This window comes from Bufo gargarizans, chromosome 2 (assembly GCF_014858855.1).
Source record: "Bufo gargarizans isolate SCDJY-AF-19 chromosome 2, ASM1485885v1, whole genome shotgun sequence".
Classification (NCBI taxonomy): Eukaryota; Metazoa; Chordata; class Amphibia; order Anura; family Bufonidae; genus Bufo; species Bufo gargarizans.
The window spans coordinates 494,441,586-494,468,302 of record NC_058081.1 but is presented as its reverse complement, the minus strand read 5'-3'; the positions used below and the strand labels follow the sequence as shown (position 1 = coordinate 494,468,302).

General features: G+C 45.3%; 1 protein-coding gene across 3 annotated transcripts in view; it reads right to left on the bottom strand.

The window, feature by feature from the left end:
• The window catches only part of SGCD (sarcoglycan delta), a 756,997-nt gene that overhangs the window by 283,066 nt on the left and 447,214 nt on the right, over positions 1-26,717 (bottom strand). For all 3 annotated transcript variants that reach the window (XM_044281196.1, XM_044281197.1, XM_044281195.1), the window contains one exon: positions 4,932-5,117. In XM_044281196.1, coding sequence (XP_044137131.1) covers positions 4,932-5,117 — 186 coding nt within the window. The remainder of the gene's footprint in view (positions 1-4,931; positions 5,118-26,717) is intronic.

Here is a 26,717-nt window from a genome sequence, read left to right as displayed (position 1 = left end):
TACAACCTGTATATCACATAAAGCAGTGCCTCATTCACACTGTGTTACAATTGTTCAGATAGTGGGACTCCTACACTCATAAAGCCTGTGCACTAAGTGAAAGGGCTGCCAAAAATTACAAGGAATCGGCACTTCAATACACCCTTTATTACACATAAAGGAGGGCATTATACACACCCTTGAAAAATTATAATTCATGGCCTGCTGGTGACCCTCTAAAACATTAGGGGCGAGTGCCTGCTGCTGAGCTGACCCTCTAAAACATTAGGGGTGAGTGCCTGCTGCTGATCTGACCATCTAAAACATTAGGGGCGAGGGCCTGCTGCTGATCTGGCCATCTAAAACATTATGGGTGAGGGTCTGCTGGTGACCCTCTAAAACATTAGGGGCGAGTGCCTGCTGCTGAGCTGACCCTCTAAAACATTAGGGGTGAGTGCCTGCTGCTGATCTGACCATCTAAAACATTAGGGGCGAGGGCCTGCTGCTGATCTGGCCATCTAAAACATTATGGGTGAGGGTCTGCTGGTGACCCTCTAAAACATTAGGGGTGAGGGTCTGCTGCTAAGCTGACCCTCTAAAACACTAGGAGCGAGGGCAGCCTAATTAGCATGTTGATATGATGGAGGAGGACGAGAAAAGGAAGATTGAACCATATACCCTTTTTTGTGGTGGAAGGGGTACATGGGAATACAATGTATTCAATACACCATAAAAGCCACATTTAAAGTGCCTTTATGTTGAGCCGCTTTCTTCTGGTGGAACAGAGAAGTCAGGGGCAATCCAGGCCTTGTTCATCTTAAGTCAACCTGTCAGCATTTTCAGTTGACAGGCAGATGCGCTTATCAGTTATTATACCCCCAGCAGCACTAAATACACACTCTGACAAAACGTTGGCGGCAGGGCAGGCCAGCACCTCCAAGGCGTAGAGCGCCAGTTCATGCCACGTGTCCAGCTTGGACACCCAATAGTTGTAAGGCACAGAGGGATCACTGAGGACGCTGACACGGTCTGCGACATACTTCACCATCTTCCAAAACGTTTCCCTCCTTCTGACACTAGGCCGTGCATCAGGGTGAGGGTGCTGGCGGGGTGTCATGAAACTGTCCCAGGCCTTGGAGAGTGTTTCCCTGCCTCTGTTGGAACTGCTGTGTGTTCCACTCGTCTCCCCTCCTCGGTTGCCCAAGGAACTATGTACTATGCCGCCTGCGTAGTCAGCTGGAAATTTTTGGAGCAATTTTTCCACAAGGACCTTCTGGTATTGCACCATTTTGCTAGTCCTCTCCACCACAAGAATGAGAGATGAGAAGTTCTCTTTGTAGCGGGAGTCGAGAAGGGTGAACAACGAGTAATCAGTGTTGGCCAAAATGCGTATAACGAGAGGGTAAAGTGAAAGGCAGCATAACATAAAGTCAGCCATGTGTTCCAGAGTTCCAACAGACAAGCCTTCGCTGTCCTCATCAGAGAATGACACTCAATCTCCTCATCCTCTTCCTCCTCTTTGGCCCATCCACGCTGAACAGATGGAATAAACCTACTATGGATACTACCCTCTGTAGCGGAGGCAACAGTTTCCTGCTCCTCCTCCTCATCATCCAATTTGCGCTGACAAAATGAACTGAGGGTGGTCTGGCTATCACCCTGTGTGCTGTCTTCCCCCATTTCCACCTCTTCCACATGCAAAGCGTCCGCCTTCATTGTGAGTAGCGAGCGTTTCAGTAGACACAGAAGTGGGATGGTTAAGCTGATAATAGCGGCATCGCCGCTCACCATCTGGGTTGATTCCTCAAAGTTGCTTAAAAACTCAAATATCCATATCCACTCTTCGCTTGTGAAGAGCAGAAGCTGACTGGAAAGGTGACGACTATGTTACAGCTGGTATTCCACTACTGCCCTCTGCTGCTCACAAAGCCTGGACAACATGTGGAATGTGGAGTTCCAGCGTGTGCCCACGTTGCACAACAGTCGGTGAGCTGGCAATTGCAAGCACTGCTGCAGCGTTGCCAGACCGGCGGCAGCAGTAAATGATTTTCGGAAATGGGCACACATGTGGCGCACCTTCACTAGTAGCTCAGGCAAATTGGGGTAGGTTTTGAGAAACCACCGAACCACTAAGTTGAATACGTGGGCAAGGCATGGTATGTGTGTGAGCTTGCCGAGCTCCAAAGCCGCCACCAAGTTACGGCAATTTTCAGACACAACAATGCCTGGTTGTAGGCTGAGTGGTGAGAGCCACAGCTCAGTCTGGTCCCTTATACCCTGACAAAGCTCTGCAGCGGTGTGCTGTTTGTCACCTAAGCAAATTTGTTTCAGCCTGGCCTGTTGCTGCTCCCCACTGCAGTGCAACACTGCTTCCAGCTACTGACTGATGGCTGAATGGTGCTGCAAGATGAGAATTCAGAGGTGGAAGTGGAGGAGGAGGTGGAGGAGGAGAAGGGGGGGTTGCAGCCACTAATGTAGGTGGTGGCGGAAATCCTGATGGAAGTAGGGCCCGCAATCCTTGGTGTCGGTAGCACCTGTGCTATCCCAGGGTACGACTCGCTCCCGGCCTCCACAACGTTCACCCAGTGTGCCGTCAAGGAAATGTAGCATCCCTGGCCAAAAGCACTTGTTCATGGGTCAGTCGTTAAGTGGACCTTCCCAATAACTGCGTTGGTCAGGGCACGGGTGATGTTTACGGGACACATGCTCATGTAAGGCGGAAACGGCACACCGGAAAAATAGTGGCACACCGGAAAAATAGTGGCGGCTAGGGACTGAGTAACGAGGGACGGCCGCCGCCATCAGGGTGCGGAAAGCCTCAGTGTCCACAAGCCTAAATGGCAACATTTCCAGGGCCAGCAATTTGAAAAGTTGCACATTTAATGCTATGGCCTGTGGGTGGGTGGCTGGGTATTTGTGCTTTCGTTCAAAAGCCTAGGGTATGGACATCTGTACGCTGCGCTAGGACACAGAAGTGGATGTGCTATATGATGGTGCTTGTTAAGGTCCAGGTGCAAGGTGGGAGGCATCTGGGCCTGCGTCTTGGACAGGGGATTGGCCAGAATGTAACACAGGGGAAGAGGACGCAGTAGTGTGACCTGCAGATACTGATTGTGGACCCAGGCGTTCGGACCACCTATTAGGGTGCTTTGATGCCACGTGGTGGATCATGCTGGTGGTGGTGAGGTTGCTAGTGTTCATGCCCAAGCTCATTTTGGTACGGCAAAGGTTGCAAATGACAACCTTATCGTCCGCACTTTCCTCAAAAAAGCGCCAGACTGCGGAACACCTACTTTACTGCTGTCCCCGCTCGGCTTGCAACATTCCCAGGTTGGGTCAGTGATTTCATCGTCCACCACCTCCTCTTCCACTTCGTCACTCTGGTCATCCTCCTGACTTGTTGACCTAACAAGGACCTCACCTATTGACAACTGTGACTCATCTTCATCATGAATCTCTTGAGACACTAATTGCTGTTGACTTATTGGCAACTGTGTCTCATTATCATCATCCACCTCATGAAACACTAATTGCCGTTCCCCACCATCATCTTTTTCTGACTGTGGATGCTCTAGAGTTTGGGAATCAGTGCACAAGATCTCCTCATGTCCCTCTTCAAGCGGGCTTGGCGAGAGAGCTTAATCAAGAAATGGCGATGAAACGAGCTCCTCTGAATATCCGAGTGTGGGATCAGTTGTTTGCCAAGACGCTCCATGCTGGGAGGAAGGAGGATCAGGGTGAGAATTCTGTTGACCAGACTCTTGGCTACTGAGACTAGACTTTGTGGAAGACAGGGTGGTGCTTAACTGACTGGAAGCATTATCTGCTGCAATCTAACCGACCACCTGGTCGCACTGGTCTGACTTCGAGAGCAGGTTTTGTAAATGTATGCGCAAATAAATTACACTGAATGTCACAGATATGTACGGAGATGTAGTGCAGGTAATGTCGCTGTCACCAGCGGTGAAAAAATTACACGGAAATTTGCAACCCTAGTCAGCCATTTTGGACGCAATGTAGAACCTTGGTCACCCACTTGCATACAAGTATATTCAATCAAGTCACTACTCTCTCCTCCCCACTTTCTTTTCTTTCCCTTTAAATTCGGTCAAATTATGTTACTTCTCTAGAAAATCCTTCTGTGCTGATTTACATTAGTAAACCTACCACACGGGTAGGAATGTACACTTAACAGCCCACATGTGCCTTTGGAGCTAACAATCCAAACATCTCTTAGATTTTACCATTCATATCAATAAAGGTTACAAATACAAATGCTATAATATATGGTAAGGCTTGAGCTTTTACATTTGATAAGAAAATGCTACCACATGAGTCTACATGATAATGAAGACTAGAAGCAGCAAACAACCTTCACAATTATTTCGGTGGATGCCATAGCCTGGGAGAATATGGCTAAAAATACACTAAGATTTTTACTATATCCAGGGCACAACTAAATGGATGTACGCTTTAATTTCACAGACACTAAATGCAACCTGTGACTCTCAGCAGTTGTAGAATTACAACTACCATCTTGTTGGAGACCCGCAGGTTGCAAACAGTTTACTACATTGCTCTATGCGCATAGTGAGAAACACGTTAAAAATATTCTCAGTTTTTTCCCATTAACAGTCCCGTGTGTTAAGTAACTGTGTGCTAACCCTGACCCGGCTTCCTGCTGTATGCCAAATTTGTAACTACGCCTCCTATGCTCCAACCCAGCTTCCTGCTGCTTCGATGGCACAATTACGCTCCAGGTGGGGATCCAGCTTTAAGATAAAGTTCTATCTGAAGAAAATGTAGTCTTTGGCCTGCCATAACCTCCGTATTGTTCTCCCTACAGCTCCCGCTGAGCGATAATCCCATTCCTGCTGCTTTTTTCCACACCATGAGGAAGCTCCCCTCTGTTCCCATTCCGTCTAGATAGTCTGGTTTCCATGGTTACTTACAATAGTAAAGTTCATGACTTTGAGGATCCAGATGGTCATGGCGAGGTTCACCAGTATGAGTATCATAAGGACCAGAACGAAGAAATAGAGGCATCGCTTCCTCCAGCCGTATATCCCCACCTTGTACACATGGGGTCCTTCGGTGCTGGAGAGCGTACTCCTGTGAGCATACTGTTCCTGAGGCATCTGTAACAGAAACAGAGAGACACATTGTGACTTTTACTCTGGAATTACCAGAATGCATTGCAAACAATGTACAAAGGAGGACTGCTCCCAGCTGCATCTTATTCAATATGTAATGGGTTCTCAGCAGGTTATATTTAAATTATGGAAACATACAACCAATATGCATTGTCAGAGCAGCAGTCTGACTCTTATGTACATCCCATATAAACTAATAATGTGATAAACGTCACACATCTCATGTACATATAAAGCAGAGCTAGAATTGTCATCTGACTCTTTGGGCTCTCTGTATCTCATAATGCAGAATGTTTGACTGCAGTCCTATGGAAAGCAAACTTCAGTATACCCAAAACACCACCAATTTCAATACCCCCATAGCATGTTCACTCATAGTACCCCCATAACAGTGCAAATAACACTGCCCACTAGTGACAGCCATGGTGTTCCCGTTACAGAGCCAACCTCAGTGTACACAGAATACTACCAATCTCAATAGAACCCTCATTACAGAGCCAACCTCAGTGTACACAGAATACTACCAATCTCAATAGAACCCTCATTACAGAGCCAACCTCAGTAAATGCATAACACTTCCAATCACAATACCCCTAGAACAAATTCACTCATAATACTCCCGTAATAATAAGTAATTATTAGTAATAATATCCACTAACGTCAGCTACAGATCCCATATTACAGTGCACCCATAACACTGATAATCTCAATACTCCTAGAACAGATTCACTCATAATACCCTCATACCCCCATACCCGAAGCAGTAATAATATCTACTAATATTAGCTACAGTTTCCCTATTACAGTGCACCATAACATTGTCAATCTAAATACCCCTAGAACAGATTCACTCATAATACCCCCATACCAGAGGCAGTAATAATATCTACTAATATTAGCTACAGTGCCTCTATTACAGTGCACCCATAACATTGTCAATCTTAATAACAGGTTCACTCAGAATACCCCCAACACTGTATCAGTAATAATATCCACCAATGCCACTCATATAGGGGTTCAAGACAGTACAGCAATAACAGAACTAATCTCAGTACCTCCATAACTATTCCAGTCACAAAACTAACAAATGATCAGTAATAAAAATCCTCCAGTGGCGGTCTCAGGGCTCCACAAATGGGCCAGCTATAGTGCAGCCATTTAGCTTTACAGTATTTGTGAATTCTTATTAAATCATACAATGCGGAGATGATTATTTTAAAGGATGTTGATTAGAGATGAGTGAATCAAAGCTGATGAAGTGGAATTCAATCCGAATTTCAGGAAAAATTGGATTCGCACCGAAGCCGAATTTCCTCGCGATTCATGGTAACGAATCAAATTTTTTCCTAAAATGGCTGCTGCACATGTAAAAACATTGAGAAAGGAACTCTGGGAAGGCGGGATCACCCATATTGCCATGCATTCAGCCAATCAGCAGCCAGCCAGCCCTGTGATGTCACAGCCTTATAAATAGCGTCAGCCATCTTAGTTTCTGTCATTTACCAGTGTACTTAGTGCAGAGAGAGACGTCTGAAGGTGCTAGGGACAGTGCTAGAAAAAACTTCATTGCGCTAAAAAAAAATGATGCAGGGAAAGATTATTCAAGGTGTAGGGAAAGGATAGGGAGGAATCATTGTACAGCTTTTATGTTGAAAAGAGTTCAGTAGGGGTGGTTACAGCCTGGGAAATAGGAACAATCCGACTACACCTTTCTGCACTGACTGGGGATCCAAATTGCCATTATACAGCTCTGTAATTCCAGCTAACCGTTCTTATTTGGGTGCAAGTGCTGATTGATACAGGCATTAACAGGGTTTTTTACAAGGAAATATTTATACGTCTTATTTGCCCTTGTGCGGTGCAGTTATATGTTCTAAAGCATTTTTTGGCTTGTATTAGTGGGAAAAAAGTACTTATTAGCAGTTGTGTGGTAAAGTGCTAAAATTACAGCCCTTTTTGTTGTGTATTAGTGGCAAAAGTAAAATATATTTACCGTTCAGCTGTGCAGTTATATGTTTTAAAGCCTTTTGTGGCATATATTAGTGGAAAAAGAAAAAATATATTTAAAGGTCAGTGGTGCAATTATTTGTTGTAAAGCCTTTTGTGGCGTGTATTAGTGGAAAAAGAAAAAATATATTTGCCACTCAGCGGTGCAGTTATCTGTTGTAAAGCCTTTTGTGGCGTGTATTAGTGGAAAAAGAAAAAATATATTTGCCACTCAGCGGTGCGGTTATCTGTTGTAAAGCCTTTTGTGGCGTGTATTAGTGGAAAAAGAAAATATATATTTGCCGCTCAGCGGTGCAGTTATCTGTTGTAAAGCTTTTTGTGGTGTATATGTCATGATCAGTGTGGGGAGGGAAACTCCACACTGAACATAGGAGGGAAGGGGAACAGTAACTGGGCTTGGAAACTAGAGAAGAAACAGGTAACCTCCTAGACAACCCTAGTCTGGGCACTGACTACCTATCAATATGAATAGACCTTGAAGGTAGGAATATTCATAAGCAGGATACCTAGGCCCTGATTTCCCTATAAGGCCCTAGAATAAATATAGGACCAGAGACAACCCATTCCTCCCCAGATGGACGAATGGAAGTCTCTTTCTCAGGCCCAGATACAACAACAGGGAATAAAACAAATACAAACAAAAGCGACACTTAACTTCTGTAGAGATGGAAGAACAGGAACACCAGAGAGGATCTCACACCAGCTCAGCCAAACCCAAATGAAGCTATCAACCGCATAGTCAGAAGGGTGGGGGGAGACTATAAAGGGTAGAAGTAATGACCACTAAGCAACAGCTGAGAAAAGGGAAGTGGTCATTAACCCTATCAACACTGAATCAAGAGAAATCAAGGAAGCTGTTAGATTCCTCCACGCTCAGCCAATCTCCTTAATTTCCTGACATCAGTCACCTGAGGGACTGTGACAATGTATTAGTGAAAAAAGAAAAAATATATTCACTGATCAGCAGTGCAGTTATCTGTTGTAAAGCCTTTTATGGTGTGTATTAGTGGAAAAATATATACAGGTCCTTCAAAAAAAATTAGCATATTGTGATAAAGTTCATTATTTTCTGTAATGTACTGATAAACATTAGACTTTCATATATTTTAGATTCATTACACACCAACTGAAGTAGTTCAAGCCTTTTATTGTTTTAATATTGATGATTTTGGCATACAGCTCATGAAAACCCAAAATTCCTATCTCAAAAAATTAGCATATCATGAAAATGTTCTCTAAACGAACTATTAACCTAATCATCTGAATCAACTAATTAACTCTAAACACCTGCAAAAGATTCCTGAGACTTTTAAAAACTCCCAGCCTGGTTCATTACTCCAAACCGCAATCATGGGTAAGACTGACGACCTAACTGCTGTCCAGAAGGCCATCATTGACACCCTCAAGCAAGAGGGTAAGACACAGAAAGAAATTTCTGAACGAATAGGCTGTTCCCAGAGTGCTGTATCAAGGCACCTCAGTGGAAAGTCTGTGGGAGGGAAAAAGTGTGGCAGAAAACGCTGCACAACGAGAAGAGGTGACCGGACCCTGGGGAAGATTGTGGAGAAGGACCGATTCCAGACCTTGGGGGACCTTCGGAAGCAGTGGACTGAGTCTGGACTACAGGCGTGTGTAGGAAATGGGCTACAGGTGCCGCATTCCCCAGGTCAAGCCACTTTTGAACCAGAAACAGCGGCAGAAGCGCCTAACCTGGGCTACAGAGAAGCAGCACTGGACTGTTGCTCAGTGGTCCAAAGTACTTTTTTCAGATGAAAGCAAATTTTGCATGTCATTCGGAAATCAAGGTGCCAGAGTCTGGAGGAAGACTGGGGAGAGGGAAATGCCAAAACGCCTGAAGTCCAGTGTCAAGTACCCACAGTCAGTGATGGTCTGGGGTGCCATGTCAGCTGCTGGTGTTGGTCCACTGTGTTTTATCAAGGGCAGGGTCAATGCAGCTAGCTATCAGGAGATTTTGGAGCACTTCATGCTTCCATCTGCTGAAAAGCTTTATGGAGATGAAGATTTCATTTTTCAGCATGACCTGGCACCTGCTCACAGTGCCAAAACCACTGGTAAATGGTTTACTGACCATGGTATTACTGTGCTCAATTGGCCTGCCAACTCTCCTGACCTGAACCCCATAGAGAATGTGTGGGATATTGGGAAGAGAAAGTTGAGAGACGCAAGACCCAACACTCTGGATGAGCTTAAGGCCGCTATCGAAGCATCCTGGGCCTCCATAACACCTCAGCAGTGCCACAGGCTGATTGCCTCCATGCCACGCCGCATTGAAGCAGTCATTACTGCAAAAGGATTCCCGACCAAGTATTGAGTGCATAACTGAACATAAAACATTAAAAACACTTTTATTTTATTGGTCGGATGAAATATGCTAATTTTTTTAGATAGGAAATTTGGGTTTTCATGAGCTGTATGCCAAAATCATCAATATTAAAACAATAAAAGGCTTGAACTACTTCAGTTGGTGTGTAATGAATCTAAAATATATGAAAGTCTAATGTTTATCAGTACATTACAGAAAATAATGAACTTTATCACAATATGCTAATTTTTTTAGAAGGACCTGTATACAGTACAGACCAAAAGTTTGGACACACCTTCTCATTCAAAAAGTTTTTTATATTTTCGTGACTATGAAAATTGTAGATTTACACTGAAGGCATCAAAACTATGATTTAACACATATGGAATTATATACATAACAAAAAAGTGTGAAACAACTGAAAATATGTCATATTCTAGGTTCTTCAAAGTAGCCACCTTTTGCTTTGATTACTGCTTTGCACACTCTTGGCATTCTTTTGATGAGCTTCAAGAGGTAGGCACCTGAAATGGTTTTCACTTCACAGGTGTGCCCTGTCAGGTTTAACCACTTTAGCCCCGCTAGCTAAAACCCCCTTCATGACCAGGCCACTTTTTACACTTCTGCACTACACTACTTTCACCGTTTATCGCTCGGTCATGCAACTTACCACCCAAATGAATTTTACCTCCTTTTCTTCTCACTAATAGAGCTTTCATTTGGTGGTATTTCATTGCTGCTGACATTTTTTGTTATTAATCAAAATGTAACGATTTTTTTGCAAAAAAATGACATTTTTCACTTTCAGCTGTAAAATTTTGCAAAAAAAACGACATCCATATATACATTTTTTGCTAAATGTATAGTTCTACATGTCTTTGATAAAAAAAAATGTTTGGGCAAAAAAAAAAAATGGTTTGGGTAAAAGTTATAGCGCTTACAAACTATGGTACAAAAATGTGAATTTCCGCTTTTTGAAGCAGCTCTGACTTTCTGAGCACCTGTCATGTTTCCTGAGGTTCTACAATGCCCAGACAGTAGAAAAACCCCACAAATGACCCCATTTCGGAAAGTAGGCACCCTAAGGTATTCGCTGATGGGCATAGTGAGTTCATAGAATTTTTTATTTTTTGTCACAAGTTAGCGGAAAATGATGATTTTTATTTTATTTTATTTTTTTCTTACAAAGTCTCATATTCCACTAACTTGCGACAAAAAATAAAAAATTCTAGGAACTCGCCATGCCCCTCACAGAATACCTTGGGGTGTCTTCTTTCCAAAATGGGGTCACTTGTGGGGTAGTTATACTGCCCTGGCAATTTAGGGGCCCAAATGTGTGAGAAGAACTTTGCAATCAAAATGTGTAAAAAATGGCCTGCGAAATCCGAAAGGTGCACTTTGGAATATGTGCCCCTTTGCCCACCTTGGCTGCAAAAAAGTGTCACACATCTGGTATCGCTGTATTCAGGAGAAGTTGGGGAATGTGTTTTGGGGTGTCATTTTACATATAACCATGCTGGGTGAGAGAAATATCTTGGCAAAAGACAACTTTTCCAATTTTTTTATACAAAGTTGGCATTTGACCAAGATATTTTTCTCACCCAGCATGGGTATATGTAAAATGACACCCCAAAACACATTCCACAACTTCTCCTGAGTACGGCGATACCAGATGTGTGACACTTTTTTGCAGCCAAGGTGGGCAAAGGGGCACATATTCCAAAGTGCACCTTTCGGATTTTGCAGGCCATTTTTTACACATTTTGATTGCAAAGTACTTCTCACACATTTGGGCCCCTAAATTGCCAGGGCAGTATAACTACGCCACAAGTGACCCCATTTTGGAAAGAAGACACCCCAAGGTATTCCGTGAGGGGCATGGCGAGTTCCTAGAATTTTTTATTTTTTGTCGCAAGTTAGTGGAATATGAGACTTTGTAAGGAAAAAAGGAAAAAAAAGAAAAATTATTATTTTCCGCTAACTTGTGACAAAAAATAAAAAAATTCTAGGAACTCGCCGTGCCCCTCACGGAATACCTTGGGGTGTCTTCTTTCCAAAATGGGGTCACTTGTGGCGTAGTTATACTGCCCTGGCAATTTGGGGGCCCAAATGTGTGAGAAGTACCTTGCACTGCAAAAAAGTGTCACACATCTGGTATTGCCGTACTCGATGTGTGACACTTTTTTGCAGCCTAGATGCGCAAAGGTGCCCAAATTCCTTTTAGGAGGGCATTTTTAGACATTTGGATCCCAGACTTCTTCTCACGCTTTAGGGCCCCTGAAAAGCCAGGGCAGTATAAATACCCCACATGTGACCCCACTTTGGAAAGAAGACACCCCGAGGTATTCAATGAGGGGCCTGGCGAGTTCATAGAATTTTTTTTTTTTTTGCATAAGTTAGCGGAAATTGTTTTTTTTTTTTTTTTTTTCCTCACAGTCTCACTTTCCGCTAACTTAGGACAAAAATTTCAATCTTTCATGGACTCAATATGCCCCTCACGGAATACCTTGGGGTGTCTTCTTTCCGAAATGGGGTCACATGTGGGGTATTTATACTGCCCTGGCTTTTTAGGGGCCCTAAAGCATGAGAAGAAGTCTGGAATATAAATTTCTAAAAATGTTTACGCATTTGGATTCCGTGAGTTCATGTGAGATTTTATTTTTTGACACAAGTTAGTGGAATATGAGACTTTGTAAGAAAAACCAAACAAAAAAAATATATATTTCCGCTAACTTGGGCCAAAAAAATGTCTGAATGGAGCCTTACAGGGGGGTTGATCAATGACAGGGGGGTGATCAATGACAGGGGGGTGATCACCCATATAGACTCCCTGATCACCCCCCTGTCATTGATCACCCCCCTGGTAAGGCTCCATTCAGACGTCCGTATGATTTTTACGGATCCATGGATCGGATCCATGGATACATGGATCGGATCCGCAAAACACATGCGGACGTCTGAATGGAGCCTTACAGGGGGGTGATCAATGACAGGGGGGTGATCACCCATATAGACTCCCTGATCACCTCCATCATTGATCACCCCCCTGTAAGGCTCCATTCAGACGTCCGCATGTGTTTTGCAGATCCGATCCATGTATCCATGGATCCGTAAAAATCATACGGACGTCTGAATGGAGCCTTACCAGGGGGGTGATCAATGACAGGGGGGTGATCACCCATATACACTCCCTGATCACCCCCCTGGTATGGCTCCATTCAGACATCCGTATGATTTTTACGGATCCATGGATACATGGATCGGATCCGCAAAACACATGCGTACGTCTGAATGGAGCCTTACAGGGGGGGTGATCAATGACAGGGGGTGATCAGGGAGTGTATATGGGTGATCACCCCCCTGTCATTGATCACCCCCCTGGTAAGGCTCCATTCGGACGTCCGTATGATTTTTACGGATCCATGGATCGGATCCGCAAAACACATGCGGACGTCTGAATGGAGCCTTACAGGGGGGTGATCAATGACAGGGGGTGATCAGGGAGTGTATATGGGTGATCACCCTCCTGTCATTGATCACCCCCCTGTAAGGCTCCATTCAGACGTCCGTATGATTTTTACGGATCCATGGATACATGGATCGGATCCGCAAAACACATGCGGACGTCTGAATGGAGCCTTACAGGGGGGTGATCAATGACAGGGGGGTGATCAATGACAGGGGGTGATCAGGGAGTGTATATTGGATGATCACCCCCCTGTAAGGCTCCATTCAGACGTCCGCATGTGTTTTGCGGATCCGATCCATGTATCCATGGATCCGTAAAAATCATACGGACGTCTGAATGGAGCCTTACAGGGGGGTGATCAATGACAGGGGGGTGATCAATGACAGGGGGTAATCAGGGAATCTATATGGGTGATCACCCGCCTGTCATTGATCACCCCCCTGTAAGGCTCCATTCAGACGTCCGTATGCGTTTTGCGGATCCGATCCATGTATCTGTGGATCCGTAAAAATCATACGGACGTCTGAACGGAGCCTGACAGGGGGGTGATCAATGACAGGGGGGTGATCAATGACAGGGGGGGTGATCAGGGAGTTTATATGGGGTGATCAGGGGTTTATAAGGGGTTAATAAGTGAGGGGGGGTGTAGTGTAGTGTGGTGTTTGGTGCGACTTTACTGACCTACCTAACAAAAGGGACCACCAGAGGACCAGGTAGTAGGTATATTAGACGCTGTTATCAAAACAGCGTCTAATATACCTGTTAGGGGTTAAAAAAATCACATCTCCAGCCTGCCAGCGAGCGATCGCCGCTTACCTTCTGTTCCTGTGAGCGCGCGCGCCTGCATGCGCGCGTTCACAGGAAATCTCGGGTATCGCGAGATGACACGCCGATGCGTCCAGGAGGAGTAAATCAACCACCTCCCGGACGCATCGGTGCGTTAGGCGGTCGGGAGGTGGTTAATAAGTGGGATTTCTTGCCTTATAAATGGGGTTGGGACCATCAGTTGCATTGTGGAGAAGTCAGGTGAATACACAGCTGATAGTCCTACTGAATAGACTGTTAGAATTTGTATTATGGCAAGAAAAAAGCAGCTAAGTAAAGAAAAACGAGTGGCCATCATTACTTTAAGAAATGAAGGTCAGTCAGTCCGAAAAATTGGGAAAACTTTGAAATTGTCCCTAAGTGCAGTCACAAAAACCATCAAGCGCTACAAAGAAACTGGCTCACATGCGGACCACCCCAGGAAAGGAAGACCAAGAGTCACCTCTGCTGCGGAGGATAAGTTCATCCGAGTCACCAGCCTCAGAAATCGCAGGTTAACAGCAGCTCAGATTAGAGACCAGGTCAATGCCACACAGAGTTCTAGCAGCGGACACATCTCTAGAACAACTGTTAAGAGGAGACTGTGTGAATCAGGCCTTCATGGTAGAATATCTGCTAGGAAACCACTGCTAAGGACAGGCAACAAGCAGAAGAGACTTGTTTGGGCTAAAGAACACAAGGAATGGACATTAGACCAGTGGAAATCTGTGCTTTGGTCTGATGAGTCCAAATTTGAGATCTTTGGTTCCAACCACCATGTCTTTGTGCGACGCAGAAAAGGTGAACGGATGGACTCTATATGCCTGGTTCCCACCGTGAAGCATGGAGGAGGAGGTGTGATGGTGTGGGGGTGCTTTGCTGGTGACACTGTTGGGGATTTATTCAAAATTGAAGGCATACTGAACCAGCATGGCTACCACAGCATCTTGCAGCGGCATGCTATTCCATCCGGTTTGCGTTTAGTTGGACCATCATTTATTTTTCAACAGGACAATGACCCCAAACACACCTCCAAGCTGTGTAAGGGCTATTTGACTATGAAGGAGAGTGATGGGGTGCTGCGCCAGATGACCTGGCCTCCACAGTCACCGGACCTGAACCCAATCGAGATGGTTTGGGGTGAGCTGGACCGCAGAGTGAAGGCAAAAGGGCCAACAAGTGCGAAGCATCTCTGGGAACTCCTTCAAGACTGTTGGAAGACCATTTCAGGTGACTACCTCTCGAAGCTCATCAAGAGAATGCCAAGAGTGTGCAAAGCAGTAATCAAAGCAAAAGGTCGCTACTTTGAAGAACCTAGAATATGACATATTTTCAGTTGTTTCTCACTTTTTTGTTATGTATATAATTCCACATGTGTTAAATCATAGTTTTGATGCCTTCAGTGTGAATCTACAAATTTCATAGTCATGAAAATAAAGAAAACTCTTTGAATGAGAAGGTGTGTCCAAACTTTTGGTCTGTACTGTATATATTTGCCGCTCAGCAGTGCAGTTATCTGTTGTAAAGCCTTTTGTGGTGTGTATTAGTGGAAAAAGAAAAAATATATTTGCCGCTCAGCGGTGCAGTTATTTGTTGTAAAGCCTTTTGTGGGGTGTTTTAATTTCCTAATTATTTATTTAATAAAACAGTATGTCAGACAGAGAAGAGCCAGGCCTGAAAAAGGGAGTGGCAGAGACCAAAATGTTTTTGGCACAGGATCGCAGCAGAGTAAGGGGGGCGTGACAGCAAAGGTCCCAGCGGGATGCCTGAGCTCCCGGTGTCATCTAGCGGTTGTGTCTTGACCAGCAACCCAGCGGTTCTTGAATGGCTGACTCAGTCACCCACTTTGTCCCAAGTGACATCAGACAACCCCAGCCAAAAGTCGGTGGGTTTCTCTGACACGATGCTTAGTTGGCATGGCCCGGGAGCAGGCCCTGTGCCCCCACCTGTCCTGAACCTTCCTCTGTCATTTTCAGGTCTCTCAGCACAAAAAGTATTATATGCCGTAGGCTTGGTTCCACTTTTCAGCAAGGACGAGCTACTAGAGGACAGTCAGCAGATACTGCCCAGCCAAGATCTGGAGGAGAAATCCGCCACTTCCTCCACTAGGCGGGTAAGTAGTGCTGAGGAGAGTGGTATGGGAGCTGGTGTTGCTTGCATGGCCGGGAGTCAGCAAGGTGGCAGAAGTGGGAGGTCGGGAGCCAAACGTGCCAGTGGTAGACCACCCGCTTTGACGGAGGCAGCTGCGGCAGCAGTCAGTGCATAGTGTTGGGGGTAAAATCACCTACTCGCCGGTGTGGCAGTTTTTTTTAAGCCGCCGAGGAGGTAAACATCGCTATATGTCGAATCTGTGGGCAGAAGGTGAAGCGTGGCCAGGGTGCCAATGTTGGCACCACAGCCATGCGTCAACATATGCAGCATCACCATAAAGTGGCCTGGGAGAACCATGGCACCCATGTGGTGGTCCAGCCTATCGCAGCAACTACTGCATCACACAGTGGCACGCACCCGGTTTCAGGCACTCAAGGCTCCGCCACCTCAGCCGAAGGGAGCTGTCTATCCTTCCCATCATCTGCTGGTCCTGATGCTCCTGCTCCTCGCCCTCCTACTCCTCGTCAGTCATTCCTTCAGCAATTGATCACCGAAGCGATTGCCAAGAGACAACAGTATGCGTGCACTCATCCAACAGCGCAGAAGCTGAACATGCTCCTGTCCAAGTTGCTGGTGCTGCAGCAGTCCCTCCCTTTCCAAGTGGTGGACTCTGCACCTTTCAGAGAACTGATGGCTTGTGCCGAGCAAAGGTGGAGAATGCCAATCGTCATTTTTTGGCCAAAAAGGCAGTACCAGCAATGCACACACATGTAGAACAGAAGGTGGGCCAGCCCTTGAGCCTGTCAGTGTCTGCCAAAGTGCATGGCTGTGCCGACATGTGGAGCTATAACTACGGTCAGGGACAATACATGTCCTTTACGGCCTGCTGGGTGAATGTGGTACCTGCACAGCCACACCAGCAACTTGGCCAGGTGATGCCGCTTCGGTCCTGTGACAATGTGCGCCTCTGCCTCCTCATCCTCCACTGTTATCTCAGCCTCCACTGCAGAAACAATTCACAGTGCCCCTCCAGCAAACCACATGTGCAGTTCACAGCAGTGTCACGCTGTTCTGCACCTCGTTTGCCTGGGCGAACTGAGTCACACAGGGGAGGAACTGCTCCATGTCCTTCATCAAGAAATCGAATCCTGGTTTTCTTCGTGACAACTGAAAATCGGAACCATGGTGACCGACAATGGGAAGAACATTGTGTCGGCGCTGCGTCAAGGAGGGCTGAGCAATGACCCCTGCATGGCGCACGTGTTCAATCTGGTTGTCAAGCGGTTTCTGAAGTCTTCCACCCATCTGCAAGACATTCTAAAAATGGCCAGGAATCTTTGCATTCACTTCAGCCACTCGTACACCACAAAGCACACCCTCCCTGAGCTGCAGCGGCAGAACAACATCCCCCAACATAATCTGATATGCAACGTTTCCACCCGTTGGAATTCCACCCTCCATATGTTGGACCAACTGTATGAACAGAGAAAGGCCATAAACAATTTCTTGATGATCCAAGCGGACAGGAGTACTCCCCTGTGTAACTTCGATGTCAGCCAGTGGCAGCTCATGTGTGACACCTGCCGTTTGCTCAGGCCCTTTGAGGAGGCCACGTTATTTGTCAGTCGCCAGGACTACGGGATAAACAATGTCATTCCACTGCTTAATGTCCTGGTAAATCTGTCTGGTTAGGGGACTGGAGATGTGACTCCTACATCTCACGGCCACATGAGCCCTGTCGGGGCTGAACTGGAGGAGGAGAAAGACATTAGAGCACAAGTAATGTGTAGCGAAATAGGTGGTTTTTCTACACAGGTGACAGGAAAGGAGGAGCAGGATCAGCCAGAGGAGATAAAGGGCGATGAGGAAGATGAGGCAGAGGACACAGACACACCGTGGCAGTATGCAGTGGAGATGGAGGCAGGGAGTCCCTCCAAGTCACTTGAACAAATGGCACAGTGCATACTCACTTGCTTGCGTAGTGACAGCCAAATTGTCACTATTCAGCAGAGGGATGACTTCTGGCTCTCCACCTTGTTGGACCCTCACTACCGGTCCAAAATAGCTGCCTTTTTTACACCCACTGAGAGGGAGGACAAACTGAACTACTATAGAGACATCCTATGTAGTCAGTTGGCCGCTGCCTATCTGTGCCATCATCCATCCTCTTGCAGGTCTAACAGGGGGGCCCTCTGTGCTCACGTTCCACTGCCATGGCTGCTGGGGAGGGGTGGGGTGGCAGGAGCAGTACCAGCCCTATCAACAGCAGCCTGTCTAGATTTGCTGAAAAGCAGCTTTCTTCACCCGCATAGTGAAGAAACTACTCACCATCAGCTAGACATGAGCAGAACCTGAACCAGCAGGTGGTGGCATACTTGGAGTGCACCATGCCAGCCATCATTGAAGATTTGCTGGACTACTGGGCAGCCAAACTGGATTTGTGGCCGCAACTGGCAGAGTTTGCCTTGGAAAAACTGTCCTGCCCAGCCAGTAGTGTGGCATCAGAGCAGGTGTTTAGTGCGGAGGGGGCCATAGTTACCCCAAGAAGAACTCGCCTGTCTACCCAAAATGTGGAGAGACTGACCTTTGTCAAGATTAATCAGGGGTGGATCAGCCAGGATTTCCACCCACCAATGCCTGATGTATCAAACTAGATCATCCATGATACCACACCAACACTTTGACAAAAGAGACCATTTTCTTCTTGCTACCTGCATCAGCTACTATTCTGATGCTGCCACCCGCCTGATGCCACACATCTTATGCCAAGTGCTCCTACCTTAACCCACCATCTTTAGTGGGTACTGGTATTGTCACCCAACTCAACACTATGTGACCTCCTGATGCTGCTGCCACCTCCACACTATGTCACCTTGCCACTCTGTGGACTCCTCATGCTGCTTTCACCTCCACACTATGTCACCTCGCCACTTTGTGGTCTCCTCATGCTGCGGCCACCTCCACACTATGTCACCTTGCCACTCTGTGGTCTTCTCATGCTGCTGCCACCTCCATACTATGTCGCCATGCCACTCTGTGGCCTCCTCATGCTGCTGCCACCTCCACACTATGTCACCCTGCCACTCTGTGGTCTTCTCATGCTGCTGCCACCTCTACACTATGTCATTGTGCCACTCTGTGGTCTCCTCATGCTGCTTTCACCTCCACACTATGTCACCTTGCCACTCTGTGGTCTCCTCATGCTGCTGCCACCTCCACACTATGTCACCTTGCCACTCTGTGGTCTTCTCATGCTGCTGCCACCTCCACACTATGTTGCCATGCCACTCTGTGGCCTCCTCATGCTGCTGCCACCTCCACACTTTGTCACCTTGCCCCTCTGTGGTCTTCTCATGCTGCTGCCACCTCCACACTATGTCGCCATGCCACTCTGTGGCCTCCTCATGCTGCTGCCACCTCCACACTATGTCACCTTGCCACTCTGTGGTATTCTCATGCTGCTGCCACCACCTCCAGACTTTGTTACCTTGCCACTATATGGTCTTCTGATGCTGCTGCCGCCTTCACACTATGTCACCTTGCCACTCTGTGGTCTTCTGATGCTGCTGCCACCTCCACACTATGTCACCTTGCCACTCTGTGGTCTCCTAATGCTGCTGCCACCTCCACACTATGTCACCTTGCCACTCTGTGGCCTCCTCCTGATGCTGGCGCTACCTCCATGCTCTGTCATTGGACCACTCTGTGGTCTACTCATGCTGCTTCCACCTCACCACTATGTCATAGGGCCACTCTGTGGACTTCTCATGCTGTTCCCATCCTCCCCACTTCATGACTGGGACACTATTTTGTCTTTCGGCCTGGCTGAGATCATCATTTATTTGACCCTTCTTCTGATCTGTCAGAAGGAAGGAAAAATGAGACACACAACGGATCCTGTCTGTGTAGCAGCTGTAAGGCCTGTATGGTCCCATCAGAATTGGCTTGTGATTTGGTAGCCAAAAGCAGTAGTGGGTACAAAACACAGCAGACATGCAAATATTCCATTCACGTGTCATCTCTGTTTTGATCCACTCCTGTTTCTTTTGGCATTAGCAATACTGATAGATTACTGACGAAATGCTGACCAAGCGAAGGTGGATGCTCAACAGACAGGATCCGATTTTTGTGGGTTATTGTTCTGACAGATCAGAGGAAGGGCAAAATAATCAGTGACGTCAACACAAACTTACTGCTGACACCCTCTCCACTCTGTCGGGGGACTCTACTTGTATAAGCTTTTAATAGAACAGGTTCTGCTGACATCTGTGTGGAATCAGCTGACGACGATGTAAAAGGAGTGCGCATTTTCTTGATGCTAACATTGACCTGTAAGGCTGAGTTTACACTTGCGTTATTTGGTCAGTTTTGACCCTGTGACTGCACAAATAAGTGAAGTGTGCAATGATTATAAGAGTGACGCCTGTCACCAGCATGTCATACAGACTCACAGTATTATTTCACTACCAAAGCAGACTCCCTATGTGTGTTACTGCAAGACACAGTGTTCTACACCCCTATAAAGGCTCTCTGCAGCCAGAAAATAGGCGTTTTTTGCAAAGAAATTAGGCGAACCGGCCGAATCAAATGTTTTAAAAATTCACTCATCTCTAATGTTGATGGAAACTGGAAAACCTAAGGATTTTACTGGATGCTGGATCGTTTTGTGTATAGGCTAAACTAGGCTGACATCAATGGCAACTGGTATGTGAGCCGCAGGTCAACCTTAGAATATATCTATTTTCAGGCTTTACTTGCGTGTCCATGGAAACTGTCTGCTGGTTAGACAATATGCATTTTTTTGGAATCCATCAACCTTTGAAAAATTTTTAGCAACCTATGTCCCCGGTAATTACCAGAGAATGTGTTCCCTGCTACTGTCTAATTACTATACTGTACCTGTGACAGCATAAGCTTGTAAAGTGCACATAACTCGTCCAAGCTATATTTAAAGCATAAGATATTTACTCTGAAATTGCATCAAAGACTCTTGAGTATGTGCTCTTCTTCATACTGCTCATACATTCAGGCCTTCACTAGATGCATTTAAAGGGTTTGTATAGAAAAACATAGTTCCTTTCTGTCATGGGAATAGCACACAGAATACATACAACATACAACCTAGAGACAGCTGTGAGGCAGTTTTTTTCAAGATAGCAGTCATCTTTCTAATGCTGGATTATCCTTCTAGTTGACTCGGGAGTGGGGGGGGGGGGGGGAGAGATGGGTGGTCACCCATGGATAGTCATACATATGGATCTCTGGAAAGTCACATATACCATTCCATTACAGAAGGCTACCAGAAGAGAACAAAGAAACTGTGAAACACTACTATTCTTCCACCATCTGTCTAATGCAATCTTTTCCCAAGTGAGATCTTTTTTTGGAGTCTGAGTAAAGTGATCTGCTAGGGTGTCAGGAATAGGTATATTTAGTACAAGAATGACACTGGAATGGCTGGAATTTTTATGCTTGCCCCCTTTTTTAGATGCCCTAGTCTCCCAATATTTGGAAACTCGCTACAGTTGGTTACTTTGAGAGATGGAAAAGATAACAAGTTATTTTTCAGATGCCATATTGCACCAATAACAGGAGCAGCAACACTGCTCCCATCACAGTGCCCAAAATACTACATTAATAACATTGCAATACCCTCACACCAGTGCCAATGAGGCTCTGTTCACAATAGCAGCATGGCTTCCATTTGCAACACATTAAAGTCAGATCTGGGGTCCATCAGAAATCCCATAATAGCAAAAAATAGATACTTTGGGGCTTCACATATAACATCACCCCTGGGCTCTTCCCTGTTGGAATAATTGAACATATCGTTGCTCAGTCTACAGTGCAAGGTTTTTATCATGAAGAGAGAGTTACAAAGTGTTTTGCAACAATGTCTAGAACAGAGGTCTCCAACCTTCTTAAGATCATGAGATATCTTCATATAGGACAGGCCCCGCAAGGAAGTGCACACCGAAACGATAGTCGGGCGACACGTTCAAGATTGGGTCAGTAACCTTGATGATTATTGATAGTAACAATGTATTAGACCTTGCAGATGTTTGTCACCAGTCTTTACCATAAGAGGTGAATTGCATTATATTAATGTATGGTTATATACTGAGTCTAATATATGTTTACATTGCTATCTATAATTGTACTAGGCCCTCAAGTCTGGAGATGAGTATATTTGTCATACTTCAGTTCTTTCCATGTCTGCTGCTATATATATTTTATGATAAGTATGAAATATATATGTGGATTACCCAATACAATTTTTCAAGTTTTTAAAATAACTTTTTGAATGGTAGTTTTTTTTAGCTTTTAATCTTTGGTGTTATAGGACAGGTTATGTAGAGCCAATATTCTGATACTGATGTCCTATCCTTAGGATAGGTCATAAACATCAGATCGGAGAGGGTCTGACAATCAAGGCCCCCGCTGCTCAGTTATTTGAGGGGGCCGCAGCTTACCAAGCAAAAGCAACATCCATTGGATAGCGGCTATGCCTGGTATTGCAGCTCAGTTCCATTCGCTTGAATTGGACTGAGCTGCTCCTAGGCCACGTGATCGATGAACGTGTCGTCACTGGCCCTCTACAAACAGCTGATCTGTAGGGGTGATGGGAGTCAGACCCATGTTGATATGATACTGTTGACCTATCCTGAGAATAGGCCATTAATATTGGAATATCAGAAAAGCCCTTTAAGGGTATGTTCACATGTGGATTTCACTGCAGATTGACCAAATTTGCAAATTATAATAATTTTATTGACAGACACACACACAAGGGACTCGTGGTTTAATTCTGTCCTATGTCTCTTTTTGGAGACATCTAAATGACAAAAGAACAGTACACGGCTGGCATACCCCGGCAGCTATAAATGTGGCCTCAATACATGTAAGATAAGTCCTCTAGTGGAGGTAGAAGAAAAGCTTTTCATCCTTTGTCACTCCAAAAAGTAATATATTAACAACTATATCACTTGCAACATTGCTACCGTGGTAAATCTTACATCTTCCAAATTCTGCAAAAAGCAATGTGTGGGGTGTACCATGAGTCCTCTAAAAGTCAGAATGAGACATCATTTTTCTGAAGTTATAGGGGTTGTTCCACAAAAAAATATTCTACAGTTTTCAAACCAGCAACTGTATCTGAATAATTTTGTGATTGCATGTAATTAGACATTTTGTATAGCTACTGAGTTATGCAATAAAATATATCCGTATAGCGCTACCTGCTGTTTGTTGTTTGCTTTCTTTTTTTCTTATTTGTTTGTCCTGCTCACTGAGAAGGTCGCACATGCTCAGTTTCATCCTTCAACTGCCTCCTGAGCTGTGATAGGGAGAGCATGGACACGCCCCCTGAGCTGCAGCAGAACAGACACTCCCCTTGAGCTGTGATAGGGAGAGCATGGACACGCCCCTTTAGCTGAAGCAGAAAATACACTCCCCTAGAGCTGTCAGCTTGATATAAATGTAGCAGAGCAATGAATGGGGAGATCTCTGGATCCATGTGAGGTACAGGGCTGGTTGTTAGAAAGAGACTGTCCTGTACTACAGTATATGCTGTCTGATTTTCATTTTTTACATTAGTCATCGGATAACCCCTTTAAGGTAAAGAATACCTCTAATATATCGATGCCGACTCACCACTTTAAGGAGGTAAATGCGGGTGAAAACAGGGGCTTTTATTTCAAGGAATTTGAAAAAGCATGTACAGATAGATCATTTAGGGGGTTGACCACAGAAAGAAAGTTGTTAAACAGGGTAACTTTTTGGCTCTTTATGTTAAACACATTGAGATTATCTATTTTGTATGTTTTTGCAATACAGTTTGATACATTATGCTAATCATATATAATGATAAGGTTAAACTTCTGCATGAAAATAATTTACTAATCAATAGGGGATGTGTTTTGCAGCCCCAACAAATATTTTAGGGTAGATATGTTTTTTCAGTTATATGCTATGACTAAGGATTGAGGGTATGCAAATGGCCTATTAGCAAGCTCTGCCTCTAATACCACCAGATGTAAGGCAGCTATCCTATAAGTCAGTGTTCAACCCTTTAAACAGGCCTTGAGGCATGACTTCAACAATAATTGAGCCAGACCCTCATCTGCAGACAGCTGTTTCGGGGGATTACCCTTTATTAGTGCAGAGCAGAGAGTACTGGCTCAACTGGGTGAGAGGACTAGGTCAGGATTTGGGGAATTACACATCTCCTTATGGAGAGTGCCAAAACAGCGTGAGGAGTCTTACACGTCAGGCGATGCTCCTCTGGAATTCTGGGAAGAGGGTATGAGCTCCTAGCAAGCTCTGCCTCTAATGCCACCAGATGTAATAAGGCTATTTTCACACTAGCGGTAGGATGGATGCGACAGGCTGTTCACCTTGTCGGATCTGTCCTGCCGCTATTTCGCCTTGCCGATGTACCGCCACTCTGTCCCTATTGTCTATAATGGGGACGGGGCGGAGCTTCGGCGCAGCACGGCAGTGCACCGCGAAAGGCTAACGGACTAAAAGTACTGCATGTCCGACTCTTACCATGAACTGCCGTGCTGCGCTGAAGCTCCGCCCCCGTCCCCATTATAGTCAATATAGCGGCAGTCCGGCGGCACAGCAAAATAGCGGCAGGATGGATCCCACAGGGTGAACAGCCTGTCTGATCCGTCCTGCCGCTAGTGTGAAAGGCCACCGGACATGCAGTACTTTTAGTACCTAAGGGTACTTTCACACTTGTGTTTTTCTTTTCCGGCATAGAGTTCCGTCCTAGGGGCTCAATACCGGAAAAGAACTGATCAGTTTTATCCCTATGCATTCTGAATGGAGAGCAATCCGTTCAGGATGCATCAGGATGTCTTCAGTTCAGTCTTTTTGACTGATCAGGACAAAGATAAAACCGCAGCATGCTACGGTTTTATCTCCGGCCCCAAAAAAATGAAGACGTGCCTGAATGCCGGATCCGGCATTTTTTTCCATAAGAATGTATTAGTGCCGAATCTGTATTTCAAAATACCGGAATGCCGGATCCGTCCTGCCAGTCTGGGCATGCGCAGACCGAAAAAAAGGTGAAAAAAAAAATACCGGATCCGTTTTCCAGATGACACCGGAAAGACGGATCCGGCATTTCAATGCATTTTTCTGATCCTGATCAGTCTTACAAATGCCATCAGTTGGCATACGTTTTGACGGAACTGCTTGCCGGATCACTCTGCCGCAAGTGTGAAAAGTAGCCTAACTCACCCAATTAAGCCATTAGTCTCTGCTCTGCACTGATGAGGGGCAATCACTCCGAAACAGCTCTCTGCAGATGAGGTGCTGGCTTAATTATTATCCAAGTCATGTCTCAAGGCCTGTTTAAAAGGTTGAACATTGACTTGTAGGATAGCTACCTTACATATGGTGGCATGAGGCAGAGCTTGCTAAAAGCTCATTTGTATACCCTCTTCACAGAATTCCAGAGGAGCATTGCCTGGCCTATAAGACTCCTCATGCTAATAAGGCGCTCTCCTTAAGGAGATATAGTATCTCCCATATTAATAAAGATTGTTGTTGCACAGTGGTGCACTCGTTTCATGAAGGTATGGGTCGCACAAGCAGGACTGGTCCTAGATCGCTGTAAAAAGGAATGTCAATGACTCCTAAGAGGTTAAAATCTATGCAGATTTCCCAGGACATCAGAAAGTATAACACTGATTTAGCTTAGTGTACTGTTGTCCAAGAGAACACACATTACAGTTATGACCCTGAACATTAGAACATGGTGGCCTATGACATTTTCAACCACAAGTCACATCAAGGAACATCTATTATTACAGGGACAAGATCCTGACTGCATAATCTTTCTCTCTTTATATGCTTAATGTTAGGTTCACGGTGTAGGTTACAAAATTCAAATTTTTTTAATTCTATTTCCTAATGTCATGATAACACTTTGTAGCTTTATGTAAGTTAATAAAGCAGAATACAAAACCGAATTGACCCAAAATCAGCCAGAGAAGAGGGTATAAATAAAATGTATTATGACTGGTGTCTAAAACGTGCATAAACCCCTAAGATTGCGGTGGAAAAACCGAAGTTATGAAAAGGCGCCGGCCTCTACATAACTTCGGCGGATCCTCTGCCGGTTCTAAATGTTTGAGAATTTCCTAGCTGTCTAACATTAAGACCTTTTTCTACACCTGAAACAGGTGTAGAAAATGGTACATCAAACAGGCCTGCCGGCCCGGCCTGTTCCCCTCCCCCACGTCACGCCCCCAAAATTTTAGACCCAGCGTGAGCGGGGAAAAGTGGCAGATGGCAACACAACGCACCACCAACTATGCCTGAAATACGCCTAATGTAGGCGTATTTCAGTATAACAAATGACCACCAATGTATTTACATAACGCCTGTTTCCAGCCAGTTGCTCAAACATACTTGTTTGCCTGCCCCAGGGTGCACTATTAAAATGCCAAATATTTTATTCAAAAGTCACAACAAGGTTTTATAGTTGACTGCCCCTTCTACTGGAATGCTGATGGAGGCATGTGGGCTATCATGTGGATCCTCGTTAGTGTAATAAGTGACTGCTCCCCCAACTTGACTACAATGTTGTGACTGCAGGAGCGGATTGGGAACTTACAGTGGCCCTAGAAAAAAACTAAAAGTGACCCCATTTGTAGGTGGGTCCAAATTGACAGAATGCAGGGTAACACAAGTAGGCAGGGCCAGCAATACCATAGTGCAAAATACCATCAGAACCATATACCACAATTCACAATATATTGCCCCAAAAGCTGTCCCTTTGTGGTGGCCATCAATAGATCCATTTGCTGTCCTCCTCCTCCTCAAGTTGTCTCTGATTAAGGTATGGAGCAGAGGGGCGTAGTAGGTGAGATGCCGT